The sequence below is a fragment of the Notamacropus eugenii genome, chromosome 7 (genome assembly GCF_028372415.1).
Source record: "Notamacropus eugenii isolate mMacEug1 chromosome 7, mMacEug1.pri_v2, whole genome shotgun sequence".
Classification (NCBI taxonomy): domain Eukaryota; kingdom Metazoa; phylum Chordata; class Mammalia; order Diprotodontia; family Macropodidae; genus Notamacropus; species Notamacropus eugenii.
Window position 1 is genome coordinate 105,837,676 of NC_092878.1, and position 14,786 is coordinate 105,852,461.

Here is a 14,786-nt window from a genome sequence, read left to right on the forward strand (position 1 = left end):
TCACAGTGATCATCTAGAATAAGTCAGGCCAGACTTTGTTTCCGTTTTGACAGGGTTACTATTGCTAGACTGTTTGTTTGACTATCAGAATGCTTATTGATATAGTAAACCTACATCACTTCACAAAGTCTCTTATGCAATCCTTGTGGACAAGTTAGACAGATATGAGTTGGGAAATAATAAATTGGTGGATTCAAAACTGGTTAAATGATGAGACTCAAAGAGTAGTCATTCATAGATTGTTGTCAACATGGAGGTAAGTCTCTATCCATGGTTTTAGCTCTATGCTGTTTGAAATTTTCATGAATGACTTTGATAAAGGTATAAATGGCATACTAATGAAATTTGCTATCAGGGAGAGGAAACATGTTAGACAACAGAGTTGGAAGCCAAAGGATCTTCACAAGTTAGAATATAAGCAGACTCTATTGAGTTAGAATTTGATAAGAAAAAATATAAAGTATTAGACCTAGGGCTAAAACAACAACAGTAATAAATGATTAAATTACTAGATGTTGGGACCATACTTGAGGCAACCAGAAGTTAAGTTACTTGTTCAGAGTCAGACAGCCAGTAAATATCGAGGTTACATTTGAACTCAGGTCCTCCTGACTCCAGACCACTGAAGGGTCATGAATTCATTAACACTGGATTTCTTGAAGAAAACCTCTTAGAAATGTTGTAGAGGACCCAGTATTGATGACTTCTGAGCCACCTTCCATCACTTAAATGAATAAAATTTTTTTCATAAAAATGAAGAAATAATAATGGAACCATGTCAATTATTTATTAAAACTCATTTCTTAACCTGAAAAAGAAATCTTTTCTCTATTATTTTTGTAATAATTAACTATATTTTACCCTCAATGTGGTTGTGTAATAGTCTATGTCATCAAATCTGAATTCATTAACCTGACTTTCTTACCACTACAATAGGGAATCTCAATTTTTTCATGCAGGGCAGAAGCTGCACTCTATCACTGTCCTTTTAAAGTCTATTTTGAGATTCTGGCTTTTGGTCAGCTAAATATTGCCCAGGAAGACAAATGACCCATTCCTCCCATTCCCTACTTCTAGCAACCAGCCGATGGGCACCACAGCAGTGACAAAAGGGATTCAGCAACTGTTGCAAATTCAAACGTTCACATGCTGCAGTGGAGGCTGCAGCAGTCCTTGTTCATGGTTCCATTGGCTTACACACCAGTGTTCCAAGGAAAAGCTGGAATCTATTATCAGTGTGTGGGCTCAGTTCCAACTTTTCCTTTGGCACTGAGCTTTGGGGGAATTTCAAGGTCAATTATGCTTTTGGTGTCTTCCACACTGGAAGGCAGGTGTTGAAGTATGTCCCTTCTGCCTTCCCCCAGCATGTGACTGAGACTTAGCAACAGATGCTCAGCTAACAGATCAGCATCTGTTTCTTAAGCCCACTTGCCAAGAAGAATTCTAAGATCCGTAAAATCTGAGTGGCAAACATTCCACCATTAGATGTATGCACTGGCTGAATTCTTGTACTGAACTGTGATTTGGCTAAGTAGAGCGAGCAAATAAAAAAAGTGATATAGGGACTTGTCCTAAACAGCGTGTTTGTGTGCCACGAGTAGAATTTCAGAAAAAAAAATACAATAAAACATACCTCCACTAGGTGAGGGGTTACAAATGCCTCCATTCTGGCAGGGACTACTAGAGCAGTCTTCAATGGCCATCAACAAACATCCAGGGGACACATCAACATATTCCTCAATGTGGGCATAGCTCCTTGGCTTGCTGGTTAAAGGAAGTTCTTGACCATTCAAATAAATTGAGTCCATACAGCCTCTGAAACCATTGTTGACTTGAGGGTTTCTACCAGGCCTTGCTTCTTGCTGACGAATATGGCCTCCAAAAAACACATGATTATCCAGGTTCAGTGTCTTCAGGGTCCCTGGAGCCGTTCCTGATGCTGTATGTACCCTGTCTAGAACGAGCCGGGCATAGTTCCCGTTCACTTCAAGGGACACAGAATGCCACTGCCCATCATTTATTTGAATGCTTTGAACAGAGACAATTCCAGGTCCGCTTCCACAGTCAAATTTGTACTGAAGTCTCCCATTGTGAATCTGCAATGAAAGACCACTATTAACATTCACCTTACTCTTTTGGAATTTTCAACTACTCCCTTCCCTTTTCCCCTATCAAGGCTCTACAGGAAATATTCAGATATTTACATAAGAGTGAGAGACTAGGGGGAAGAAAAACATTTTTGAATTTAAGTACTACGGATGGATAGCATACAGTAGTCATTTAATAAATACTTGCTGAGTAAATGAATGAAGGGATTTGATCATACAGTAGTTCTTTTAGGAATCTAAACACTAATAATCTAAACAAATTATTCCTCCAGACAGTGTTTAAGAATAATCAATAATTGTATACCGTTACAGTTAAAGTACACATTTCAGCTAACATCAGTGTTAGTCTGATGTTAAAACACTGGTCATTGTCATTTTAAAGAGAAGAGACTCTTTCAGTGATAAATGGTTTGAATTCCAATAGCTTTAGGTCCAGATATGAAGGATAAGTTCTCAGTCCTCAAGATTTAATTCTTGCTGTTCAGTTGCTTTTCAGACTCTACATGATACCACTTTGGGTTTGTTTTTTTTTTCACAAAGATACTAGAGTGGTTTGCCATTTCCTTCACCTGGTTTTACAGCTGAGGAAACTGAGGCAAATAAGGTTAAGTGACTTCCCCAGGGTCACACAACTAATAATTTTCTGAGGCAGATTTGACCTCAGGTCCTCCTAACTCCAGGACTAACACTATATCCACTGTACCACCTAGCTGCCCCTTAATGTTTTTTAGCTCCTGAAATCCAGTCCTAATCTTCCCTAGGCTGGAAGTATAATAACCACTCATAGCCCCAAACCCAGTATGGATTGACACAAAAACTTTATGTTATATTTTTCCAACTCGGGCTGGTTCTTCCCTCCTTAGGCAGCCTGGTGGCCATTCATCCCCAAGAGATGTTACCATATTGATGCCAGACTCATTGAGGACCCCCATGCAGTTTCAGTCCTACTGCAGCTCAGAAGCCCTGACCTCAATCCACCCTCCTCCTGAACACCAGGCAGCAGAGACTACTACAGATGCATACTACAATGGCCCAGCTCAAGATTTAATATCAATGGAGTCTATCACTATCAAGTGATGCCGATGTATGCTAATGTTATTATGCTCAGTCATGTTCAACTCTTTGTCACTCCAGGAACCACGCTACATGGGTTTTCTTGGCAAAGATATGGAGTAGTTTGCCATTTCCTTCTCTGCATACTTACGTAATTAGAAACAATATATTTATACTTTAAAATGTCAAAATAAATTCTTAATAAATTACATTGCAACATCTATAAGTGCAAAGAAATGAAGACTCATTTTCCTATCTGTGTCTGCACTAATATGTTACTTAAATGTGGGATTTCATATTTCTCAAATAGTGATAATTAAAAATTTTATTCAAGAGAACATCTGGGATAATAGTTGAAAAAGCATTGGTGATGGAGTCTGAAGGTCTGAGTTCTATCTCTTGACAGTTACCAAACCAGTGTGAACTGTGGGCGAGTCAACTAACTTCTCTAGGGCTTATCTTCTTCCTCTATTAAATGCAAATAGTAACTCTTGCACTACCTACCTTACAAGGGCAGCAGAAAGAAATTTGTAAACTATAAATCAGGGATAAAGGCAAACTGTTACTATCACTATTACTGTTGGTGCTGTTGTTGAGAAAAGAAAATGGCCAGACCAAGACATAGAATTCTTGAATTAGGGAAAAGTTATGTGTGTACCTCTAAAATACTGTAGTCTGTTCCCCGAGCATACATAACGACTGCATGAGTGGAATAAGTCCTTAGCCTCATGGTGAGTTTCATTTCTAATTTGTTTTCATTTTCCATCAGACGGTATTTGACAAAACTATTCCCCGTAAATGTTACCGAAGAGCCAACTGTGAATCACAAAGAAACAAAGATGAGAAGCAAAGGGAAAAAAAAATCAAGGGCCAGTTTGTGCTTTGAAATACAGTAAGTGAAATCTCACCTGGGCACTGGCCAAATTTACCACCTGGGCACACACATGTATACTTTTCTTCTTCTGGATCAGCAATACATTCAGTTCCTTCAGGGCATGGATTGCTTTCACATCCATGATCAACCAGTGGGCATTTCCCTTCTGGGGACAGGGAAGGATAGAAAGAAAGGATTCTTTTAGTTACAGGCATTTCCATGGAAGTGGTAAGTCTGATGTCCCCTTCTCCCACTGTCCATACTGATACACACAGTTGGATACACACATACGTGCAATAGTGATACTGATTTTGTGAGACATTTTCTTACCTCTACAAAGACACACAGCTGTTCGGTGGTGACGGGGACTGACAAAGCTCAGCCTAGCAGTGCTATGAGTTGACATGACATTATCATCCAGAGTCACCTTTTCATCACAGAATTTTGATGGACAGTCCAGACCTGCACACTGCTTGTGGAAGACTTCCAAGATCCTCACGCCAATGATTTCTTCAATGTCAGCCACAGATGAGTTTATCTTGTGTAAGAGAGCTTTCATTGAGACATGGGAACTACCAGATTTCTCAATAAGCAATAAAACATCCAGGTTTGACTGAGGCTCTGAGGGCTGCAAACTCACCACCTGTATGTCGTTTCTCCTCACACCCAGGATATTCCGCAAAGCCCTCTGGAAGTTACGCCAATAATCTCCGACAAACTCTTCTGGGGTGAGGTTGGCAAAGCGGAGAGCAATGGTGTGGTTGAGCATTTCTTGTGTGATCTGCCTGATGTGCACCATGATGTCGGCCATGGTAGTGAATTTTCCATCAGTCACTGAGACATTAAGGAGGTACTGTCCCATGTCTAGCTTTTTGTGGGCTATCAGTTTACCACCTGTGCTGGAGACGGAGAAGAGCTTGTCCATTCTGGGATCAAGACTGTATGTTAAGGTGTCATAGACATCTTGGTCTGTTGCATGGATCTTCCCAATGACACCACCTGAATATTCTTCCCCAAAAGTGGTAATGAAAATCTCCAGTGGCAAAATGGCAGGGGGATAGATGCTTTCCTCAATAACCCTAATGTCGATATATGCCAAAGAAGACAACTGAGGTTTTCCATTGTCTGCCACCTAAAAGCAAAAGGCAAAGTCACTACTCTGATTGTTGCCAAGCTTTTTAATAGAAACTTCCAATAACCAAGAGGTTCCTAGCTCCTCTCAGTTGGACTATCTTATGAAACCCATGGACCCTTTCTTAAAATAATGGTTTTAAATGCATAAAGTAAAATGAGATTAGAAAGGAAATCAATTTTATTGAAATAAAAATATCAAAATATTGAAAAAATAAGCTTGGAGATCCCACATTAAAAATTTCTGACATAACCCAGTGGATTCTAAGCAGCTAGAAAGTACAATGGACAGAATACTGCTCTTGGGAGTCAGAAAGACCTGGTTTCAAATCATGCCTCAGACACTCACCAGTTGTGTGACTCTGAACAAGTCACAATCTTTCAACCTCAATTTCTTCATCTGTAAAATTGGTAGAAGAATAGCACCTACCTTACAGAATTCTTGCAAGGACCCAAGGAGATAATATATGCAAAATGTTGTAAAATATGTAAACAGGAAAGTGCTATATAAATGCCAGCTTTTCTTATTTTAAAACAAAATCATAAGCAAGCTTTCTCATACTTCATTTCATCCTAAGAAAATCAACATTCTTTTATAGCACTTATTCTAAAGCATTCTTAAATGCAGCTCTCTTCAGATGGAAATGGGACTGCAGCAATTTGTCTACTGTGAAAATGAGGTTAGAAAAACATTACTTGAAAAAGGTAATTCTTTGTAAGAGAAGGTATTATGTGAAAATAAACAGGAGAAAATATGAAGACAAGTGACCTATGAGTTCCAGTCACCATCTTGGTAAAGGTAAGAAAATGTTCATGGTTCATGCTCAAGTGCAATTTGATCAGTTAACTAACGGGGTGGGGGGAGAGAGTGACAGGGCGGGTTAAGTGGGGATAACAGGAAGGAGTATATAGACAAGCTCTTAGAGGAAGAACACATCAGTAATCATAAAACAACCGTGAAATCAGTTAAAGGCAGTACCTTGACATGAAGTAAGTAATGATCCTTTACTTTTCTCTTTATGACAGCTGAAGTTATAAGGACTCCTTCCTGGTTAACATCAAATGCTTTCTCTTCATTTCCACTCACGATAGAAAAGAAAAAAGGTGGGCCATTATGAGAAGAATCTTTGTCTGTCACCACCAGCTGCAAGACGCTGACACCCACAGGCTTGTTTTCCTACAAAAATTTATCAAAAATCAAATATATGCAAATATTTACAAATAAATGTTAACTGAGGGCATGTGCCACACTCCATCTTGCTTACCTCTTAAATTGCCCAGCTTCCTTTAAATACAGTTCAATGTCACCTTCCACAGAAAGCTGTTCCCAACTCCCCACCCCACAGCTAGTATGCTCTACCCTGTATGTCTTCTTTGTGCCTAGTAATTACACAAGAATATCTGATCCTTGTGGGTAAGAACTGTTTTTGCCTTGCCTTGTATCCTTAACCCTTAGCACAGTGCCTGGTACATGATCAGTACTTGCTGTTTTTCCTTCATTCTTGAAGAGGACTGTGACATCAGGGACGTGGTGCCGAGACTTGCAAGAGAATTGGATTTAAGTGAGGGAGGGCTGTGCAAAGTCACCAGCCTCACTTACTCCTCTGGAGCCATCTGGGCCCAGTGACCAGATACGGGGCAGTACGACTGGAGATGGTCCAGGATACAGTAGAGGACCTAGGCCTTTACAAGTGAAGGACTTTAACAGGTCTCAGTTTGAGCAGTCAGTACTTAATAAATACCTGATAGAACGATTCAAAGTGAAAGTCCAATGGAACTGGTGAATTATTTGAACTGCTGTTCAAAATGTTTGGTCCATGAAGAACATCTATTTTTTCTTATTATTTTGAAAAGTAACTTAAAAAAAGTCACTAAATGAAAGAATTTGCTACCAGGGAGACCAGCCTAATTTGAAATACTGTTTGCACACAGTGGGCATACGATAATTATTTGTCCCTCAAGGTACTCAATACCTTTACAAACAAATGTTTCTATGCTTGCTTCAAGGACAAGAAGAAAACACAGTAGCTGTTAGAATTCATTCTGTCTCTCATTGGGCCAGAGAAGGAAAGAAATCTGGGTCAGAACCAAATGAGAAGGTCAAATCTTTGTATGGTTAAGGGGGTGGGGGCAGGGAGGCCTCAAAGGAACCTGCTTAAACTTGGGAGCATCCCTAGTAGGAGGCCTTCCCTAGCCTCATAGCACTTCACTCTCTAGCTCCCATCCCAAGCCATGAAGTCAACATCAGTGACTTAGAGACTTCTGAAAAAAAATCAATAAATTCTGTGGCTATTTGGGTATGCTTATGTATGGCCAGGTAGAACTCTAATGACGTTCTCCCACTGATATCAACCTACCAATCGATAAGTGCTTATGAATCACCAAGTGTCATGCACTGAGCTAGGGCCTGGGGATACAAGCACAAAGAATGAAATAATCCCTACTCACAAGGGACATATAAAGATGTCTACAGAATAAATGTAAAATGGATAAATACAAAGATACAAAACTGGTAAATGTGAGGTAGTCTGGGAGGGATGGCACAAACAGTAAGGGGGGAATCAGAAAAGCTTTCATGTAGAAAATGCTGCTTAAATTGAGGAGTATATTGAGAGGAAGTATATTCCAAGCATGTGGTACAGCAAGCCCAAATAAACTGAGACAGGAGGTGCAATAATGCTGGGTTAGGTTCTAGAGTGTCAATGGTACATGTAGGCTTACTATGGATTAAACACACAAACGTGTTCATATACATACAGACATGCTTATTCCCCTGAGTGTGTGTGTATGTATCTGTCTGTACCTGTGCATATATATAATGGATTCACTCACACTGGAGGTCTCAACACAAAGGTTGGATGACCACTTCTTAAGGCTATGATAGAGGGGAGTCTTTTTTTCCTTTGATTCAGGTTCAGCTCTTGGTGAGATTACCTGGAGGATCACCGAATAGTTGCCCTTTGAGAAAACTGGAGGATTGTCATTAACATCAGATACGTCGATATTCACAGTGGTTGTGTTGGCTCTGGGTGGGTTGCCATTATCAGCTGCTTGAACTCTGAGTGTGTAACCTGAAATCTTTGGAAAGACAAAGACAAAGATTTGTTTTTAAGCCAGAGGAATCTATAACCTTAATTCCCAAGTTCATATAAATGATGGAAAAGCAGACTAACAAGAATATAATTTTTTCCTCATATATGGATAATATCATCAGTCTCCAGGTTAGAAAAGTGCCATTTCAAAAGTTCATCTTTCAGTTAGTGTTTTCTCACAGAGTTATTATATACACTAGTGGAGTTCTCAGACAAGCTCACAGGGCCTATAGTAATTCCCAATGTGGCCAAAATACTTTCCATTAGGACTTTTAGGAGTAGAAAACAATACCTAACCTACAGTGAATTAAACAAAACAAACCTAACTTGATAGACGAGTCTTTAACTTAAATAAATGACCATCTTCCTTCTCCTGAGGCTCACCTCTATTTCTGGTCAATTGACCCTAGCAAAGCACCAGTTGAACAGCTAAGAATGTTTTTTTCATACTCTTTCTGGCTAAACTGCACCCAGAATTTCTCCTTCTGATTTCCCCACAAACTTTAGGCTTTGTTTATGTTACTCTCTTGTGGTCTTGCTCCTAAGACCACCTGGGAAATGAGTCAAGAGCTAAGACTTCTTTTTCCTAGTGTCCAAAGGGAGAGGAGAAGATGCGTCATTTGACTCTTCTTTGAATGCTCTACCTCTCCTTTAAATGAATGATGGGAGGGACTTAAGAGGGCTGGTCTCCAGCCCACTGATGGGACAATCTCACTCCAGTCTACCACTACATTGGCATTCATATAGACCTTTACTTCATCTCATGAACATGGATTTTAGCCATGTTTTCAATCATCACTGTCACTTTGCAGTGATTTTATTTTCCTTCCCTCCAGAAATAAAACCCTCCCTGAAACAGGTAAGCTAGAAAAAAAAAAAAGAATTGGCCAGGCATGAAAATTTATGTCCCATTCCCCACCCAGAGTTTGTCACCTTTCTTCTGAGAAAGGTTGTATGGATTCTGGGGACCATTAGTTCCCTGATATTACAAACGGAACCTGATAAAATTTTGCACCGCGAGAGTATTCTCTGCCATCTGTTCCTTTTCTAAATCTAAATTATTGCCAAAGTCCTAGCTCAAATGCCTTCTCCTCTAAGAAGCCTCCCTAGACCGCTCCATCTGAGAGTGCTCTCTCTTTCCTCTCAACTTGGAGTACTTCTCACCTACACAGGTCATTTGACAAGAAACCATCAACTACTTTATACTATTTCTTGTGCGCATCTCCACTCATTTAACTCTTGCAACTGTTACTTTTCTTGTGGTGTGATGATAATTTCTCTCCCCAACTAGACTCAAAGACTCCTGACAGCACCCAATTCCTGGAGCTTTTCACAATCCCAAGCACAGTTCCTTGCTGGTCCCTAACAAGTCTTTTTGTTGTGTGACTTTTAACCCATCCACAAAATCTATACAACAACAAACAAAAAACAACAATGGTTTCACTTACCATTTCCCGGTCTAGAAGCTGAGTCACTTTTATTTCTCCTTTTACAGGATCAATAGTAAATGGGTTGCCCTGGTTGCCATCTATGATTGAATAACGAATGCGACTGTTTGAAGGTCCATCAGCATCATCTGCCATAACCTAGAGAACAATATAACCTGTTTTAGAATTGCTCGAGATGGACTGACCACTAATCCTAAGAGAAAGCAGCTGTTTGAAACAGTACTCTCAAAGCCCCCCAACCCCTCCTTAAGATCAGTCAGTATTCCACTAGTGAATACACACACATACACACACATATATGTACGTACACACATATATACATATTATACGTATACACATGTGTGTGGATATATATACACTCACACAGACACACAAGCACACAATAGTAATAAGTTCTAGACTCATGATTTTCTTTTTAGATGGAACTCTCAGGTCAGAAGCCTCTACCAATGGTAGAGTCACCATCTTCTTTCCAACTTAAGAAGCTCAGGGACCAGAGATATGCCTTGAGCACTGAGAGGGTGATTTGTGCAGTCTGTGTCTGAGGTGAGACTCAAACCCACATCTCCCTGTTGCCAAGGCCAGCTCACTACACAATGCCCCACTTGTATACACAGTTATCCCCTTCCACATTGAGATTTTCCTCACTGTGGTTTTGACATATTGTGGATCAGCATGAGAAATTAAATGAGAATTTTGTGGGAGTTTTATGGAAAATTCAGATTTCTCTAGTATGAAGGGAGGGCCAAAAAATTTTATGTGGATTTTCAGATTACGTGGGTGCCCTAACTCCCTCAGCATGGAAGGGATAACTGTATCACTAGAGTCACATATCAGTGAAGGCACTGGCAACATTTTAGTGTCCTTATATGGGTGTGTAAGCAAGATAATCTCACAGGAATCTCATGCAAAGACAAAACAAATGAAATCAAGGAGGAAAAAAGGAAGTAAAGGCATAACGCATACCGTCACAACGGATTGCTCGAGAACGGCATCCTCACTGATCACCGCAGTATAGGTGTCCTGGCTGAAGAGTGGGGTGTTATCGTTGATATCTGTGACATTCACGTTCACTGTTGCAACATCGCTCAGAGAAGGTGTGCCTCCATCAGTGGCTTCGACTGTTAGGTAATATTCATGGGAGCTCTCATAATCCAGGCTGTCAATAATAAATATGGCTCCTATAAAGGAAACAAATATAAAACTTTTAAGTTGTTAAAGGGACAAGAGCATTCTACTAAGATGATTTTCTCTCAATCTGTGACATTTTAAACAAGCTAAAAATATTGTTACATCTTCTTTATAGAAACAAGTCTCTTCACCATGTACTTTTCATTTCCAAATACAATACTCTGAAAATATGAATCCTCCCTCCCCACTTCTTGGTCTCTCCCCTGCCTACTTTTCCCCACTATTTTCACAGCCCTACATTTCTGACTGTAAGAAAAACTCAAGTCAATCCAACAATGAATCAAGAAAGCTAGCTTGGCTGTAGCATGTAATCAACCTGGAGAGGCTGGGATCTGATAAAAAGTTGTTTCAGTGCCAAGTGTCTGCAAGAATTATGCTAAAGAACTGAGGTTAAAATCAGTCCCTATTTCTTAGCACAGTGCTTGGCACATATGGAAGGGTTTAAGGAATATTTGCTGTCAGACTGACTGACATAGACTCTGCCTTCAAGGGGAAAGAGGTTTACAAAATAAGAGGGAGGGGATAAAGTATCCATACAGATAACTAAAATACAAGGTCGAGTGTGATAAATGCCCAGGAGAGGCTAAGACAAAGGACTATATATAAAACTCTAGGGAGAAATCACTTTAGATTGAAGCAATCAGAAAAGGTTTCATAGAAGAGATGGTCCCTGAATTAGTCCTTGAAGGAAGAGAAATACTTCAACAAATTGTGATAGGATAACGGTGTATTCCTTCATCCTCTACTGCTCTGTCCCTGAGCCCAGATCACCCACAGCCCATAGCGAGGGAAAGAAGCCCACCATCAGGAGGCATTCTTCTTCCCCCCCTCCCCTGCCTCTAGATGGGGGAGGTGGAGGAAGGAGGGTTCTGTTCCCCCTCTCCCAGGCCACCCATACTCTATTTAGGTCTTAAGTGTCATAGGGTTCTCAATCTTATTTTCAATGCTCCTTTTCATCTTGTCTCCTCCTGGCTGACCACTGATCCCCCCTCCCAATCCCAATCCCCTCTTCCATCCTCATCTCTGAAGGAGGGAGCCCAGAATCCCTGCTTCCACTTGGATCTTTCGGCCCACTATCTCCTGAGCAGCAGACACGACTCTTCACACAGTCCAATAAAGGAAGCTATTATCTTTCTGAAAAGCTGGATCTCTCCAAGCCTCATCATCTGCCCTCTCTCTATGACTTCCAAAGCCTTGATTGTTGCCATAAGACCTGCCCTGGAGACGCTTGGGGCTTACCATCTATCCTATTGTGAAGCCCTGAAGAAATCACTGAAGTTTCCCAAAGCTGGAGTAATGTGATCTGAACAATGTATTAGAAAGATTATGCAGAAAATAATAAAGGACAGATTGGAGAAGGGAGAGATTGGAAGGTAGAACACCAGTGATGACAGTTAATGAGAGAAGTCATGAAGACCTAGACTAGGATACTTATAGTGGGAGGAAAAAGGAGGGGATAAAGGTGATGTCATAGAGAGGAATGGGAGCTAAATTTAGAGTCCAAGAACCTAAGTTCAAAATCTGGCTCCATTACTTACTATTTATTAACTAACAAGAGCCAGTCAACTAATGTCTCTGGCCTCCAGTTTCCTCATTTATTTTTTAAAAAAGAATAAAGAGAGTGGGGAAAGAAAGGAAGGAAGAAGAAAGGCAGGAGAGAAGGGAGGGAGAAGGAGGATGTAAAGGATAGAAGGCTGTAGGGAGGAAGGGAGAAAGGAAGGGAGAAAAGAGGTAGGAAGGGAAGGAGGGTTGGCTCAGATGACCTCTAAAGTCCCTTCCAGCCCTAAATCTATGATTCTAAGGAAACTGATAGGGATTAGAAACTGACTGGAAATAAGAATGGATGAAAAAGGAAGACTTAAAAACTATGTAGAGGTTGTGTGGCCAGGAAGTCTTTTGATTCCCTTACCTGAAATAGTGAAGTGAAAGAAAGGAGTAATTTCTTGAGGGGAAGGGTAGAATGTATGAGAGACAGTGGAGTGCAGTGGAGCCATTGGGGTGCAGAAGAAGGAGACATGATTTTGGAGTCCCAGGTTAAATTCCATCTCTCTTACCAAGTAATCAACACATTTTTATTAAGGTCCTACTATGTGCCACGTAAGGACTGGGGATACAAATACAAAGAATGAAACTCTCACTTTCTCTAGGACTCAGTTTCCTCATTTGTAAAGTAAGAGAGATGGATTAGATCATCTCTAATTTCCCTGCTGGCTTTAAATCCTCGTATCCAATATGAAACAGGCCAAGGCTACCACCTACATGAAATCTTTCCTTGTCCTCCGAGAAATTGGTTTGTACCTATTCTGTAAGTATTTGCAATTACTTCATGTAAATTTACTTCATTTACTCCAATGTTTTTCCAGACATTATGAGCAATCTTGCATTTTTGGTTCTGCCTAGCCCAGTGCCAGGCATATAGAAAGGTACTTAATTACTGCTTATTGGCTGACTGATTCTCTTAAACTTAAAAAAAAAAATGACCATATGTTTAGAGTAATAAAATTCAATTTTCATGAGGTCACATTCTGAGGACCACAGATACTTTCAGAGGATAGGTTAACTCAAGACTTCCCATCTTAATGTGTGCTGAAGCTATGCCCTCTGACGTTAGTGGCAGCCCACAAGAAAATATGATTCAGAATATTTTCAAATGCTAGAGGAAGTCCTTAAATGATAAAAGAGCATATCACTTGGAAGGAACAGTCATTTGCCTGCTACAGAAACTTAGATTATGGAGGATGAAACTGATGACTCACCAGCAAGGCTGATTTACCTATCAGATGAGTTCACTATGGAGAAAAACAGGTAGCTAAGGAGGGAAACTTCTCAATTAAGTTCTATTTCTCCAGCCCTGACTGAAAGCAACGTTGCAAAAATTTCAACTGCATAATGCTCTAACTCCAGTGACAATTAATTTTCTCAGAGGGTTGTCTTTTTTTAAGTAAATCAAATATACCAGACATATATTTTCTTTAGATTCACATAATTTAAGACTTTTAAAGGATCTTCCTGACTCCTTTTCAGCTACTACTTAGGTAAAAATAAAAATGAACAAGCTTAGTGCCTTATCTCTTTAGAATTCTCTCACACACATATGTAATTCCTATATAAATGTATAATTTGTATAAATGTTATTTATAAAATATATAATTATGTAATATATAAATGATGTATCATGTAATTTAAGAGGTCAACCCATAAGAAACCAACTATTTAGTGGACTAATCTAAAGTTTCTCTTTGTGACAGATGCTAAGATACCTGTTGTGGAATCAATCCTGAATTTCCCATGCTCATTGCCACTGATGATTGCATAAGTGATCTCCGCATTGGCTTCAATATCCCGGCTGGCTGCATATACCTGAAGAACCTCTGTTCCAACAAGGATGTCCTCAGGCACTGTGGCTCCATACTCACGATATTCGAACACAGGTGGGTTATCATTTATATCCAAAACAGAGACAACAACAGTCCCAGTAGCGGTCAGTCTCCTTGGCACACCCTGATCTACAGCTTTCAAAATCAGATTGTACACAGCCTGTAACTCTCGGTCCAAAGGCTTTTCCAATCGTATAATTCCAGATGACTCATCAATAGAGAATTGCCCATCTGCAGAGTTCACCAATGAGTAGGAAATCTTGTGATTTAATCCTAGCCAAAAATTAAAAAAAAATTATATACATAGATGTGTTTGTGTGTATATAAAAATAAAAGAACACAGAAATGTCTCCACATTTTAAGATGCTTTATTAAAGGAAGCTCTTGCTCAAAAGCCTAAGGGAAGTGGAGGACCTGGAAGATTATGCAAAAGCAAGTTGTTTTTTTTGTAAGTATGAGGAGAAAATATTTATATTAAAGTTAATCTCAGGCTTATTTTCTCTAAATTTAGA

The 14,786-nt window shown here is 39.8% G+C and overlaps 1 protein-coding gene across 3 annotated transcripts in view; it reads right to left on the reverse strand.

The window, feature by feature from the left end:
- The window catches only part of FAT1 (FAT atypical cadherin 1), a 167,876-nt gene that overhangs the window by 19,258 nt on the left and 133,832 nt on the right, over positions 1-14,786 (reverse strand). For all 3 annotated transcript variants that reach the window (XM_072625190.1, XM_072625188.1, XM_072625189.1), the window contains exons 14-22: positions 14,158-14,547; positions 10,673-10,887; positions 9,707-9,844; positions 8,101-8,244; positions 6,146-6,343; positions 4,366-5,167; positions 4,070-4,201; positions 3,820-3,977; positions 1,634-2,096 (exon numbers count right to left, since the gene is read on the reverse strand). In XM_072625190.1, coding sequence (XP_072481291.1) covers positions 1,634-2,096; positions 3,820-3,977; positions 4,070-4,201; positions 4,366-5,167; positions 6,146-6,343; positions 8,101-8,244; positions 9,707-9,844; positions 10,673-10,887; positions 14,158-14,547 — 2,640 coding nt within the window. The remainder of the gene's footprint in view (positions 1-1,633; positions 2,097-3,819; positions 3,978-4,069; positions 4,202-4,365; positions 5,168-6,145; positions 6,344-8,100; positions 8,245-9,706; positions 9,845-10,672; positions 10,888-14,157; positions 14,548-14,786) is intronic.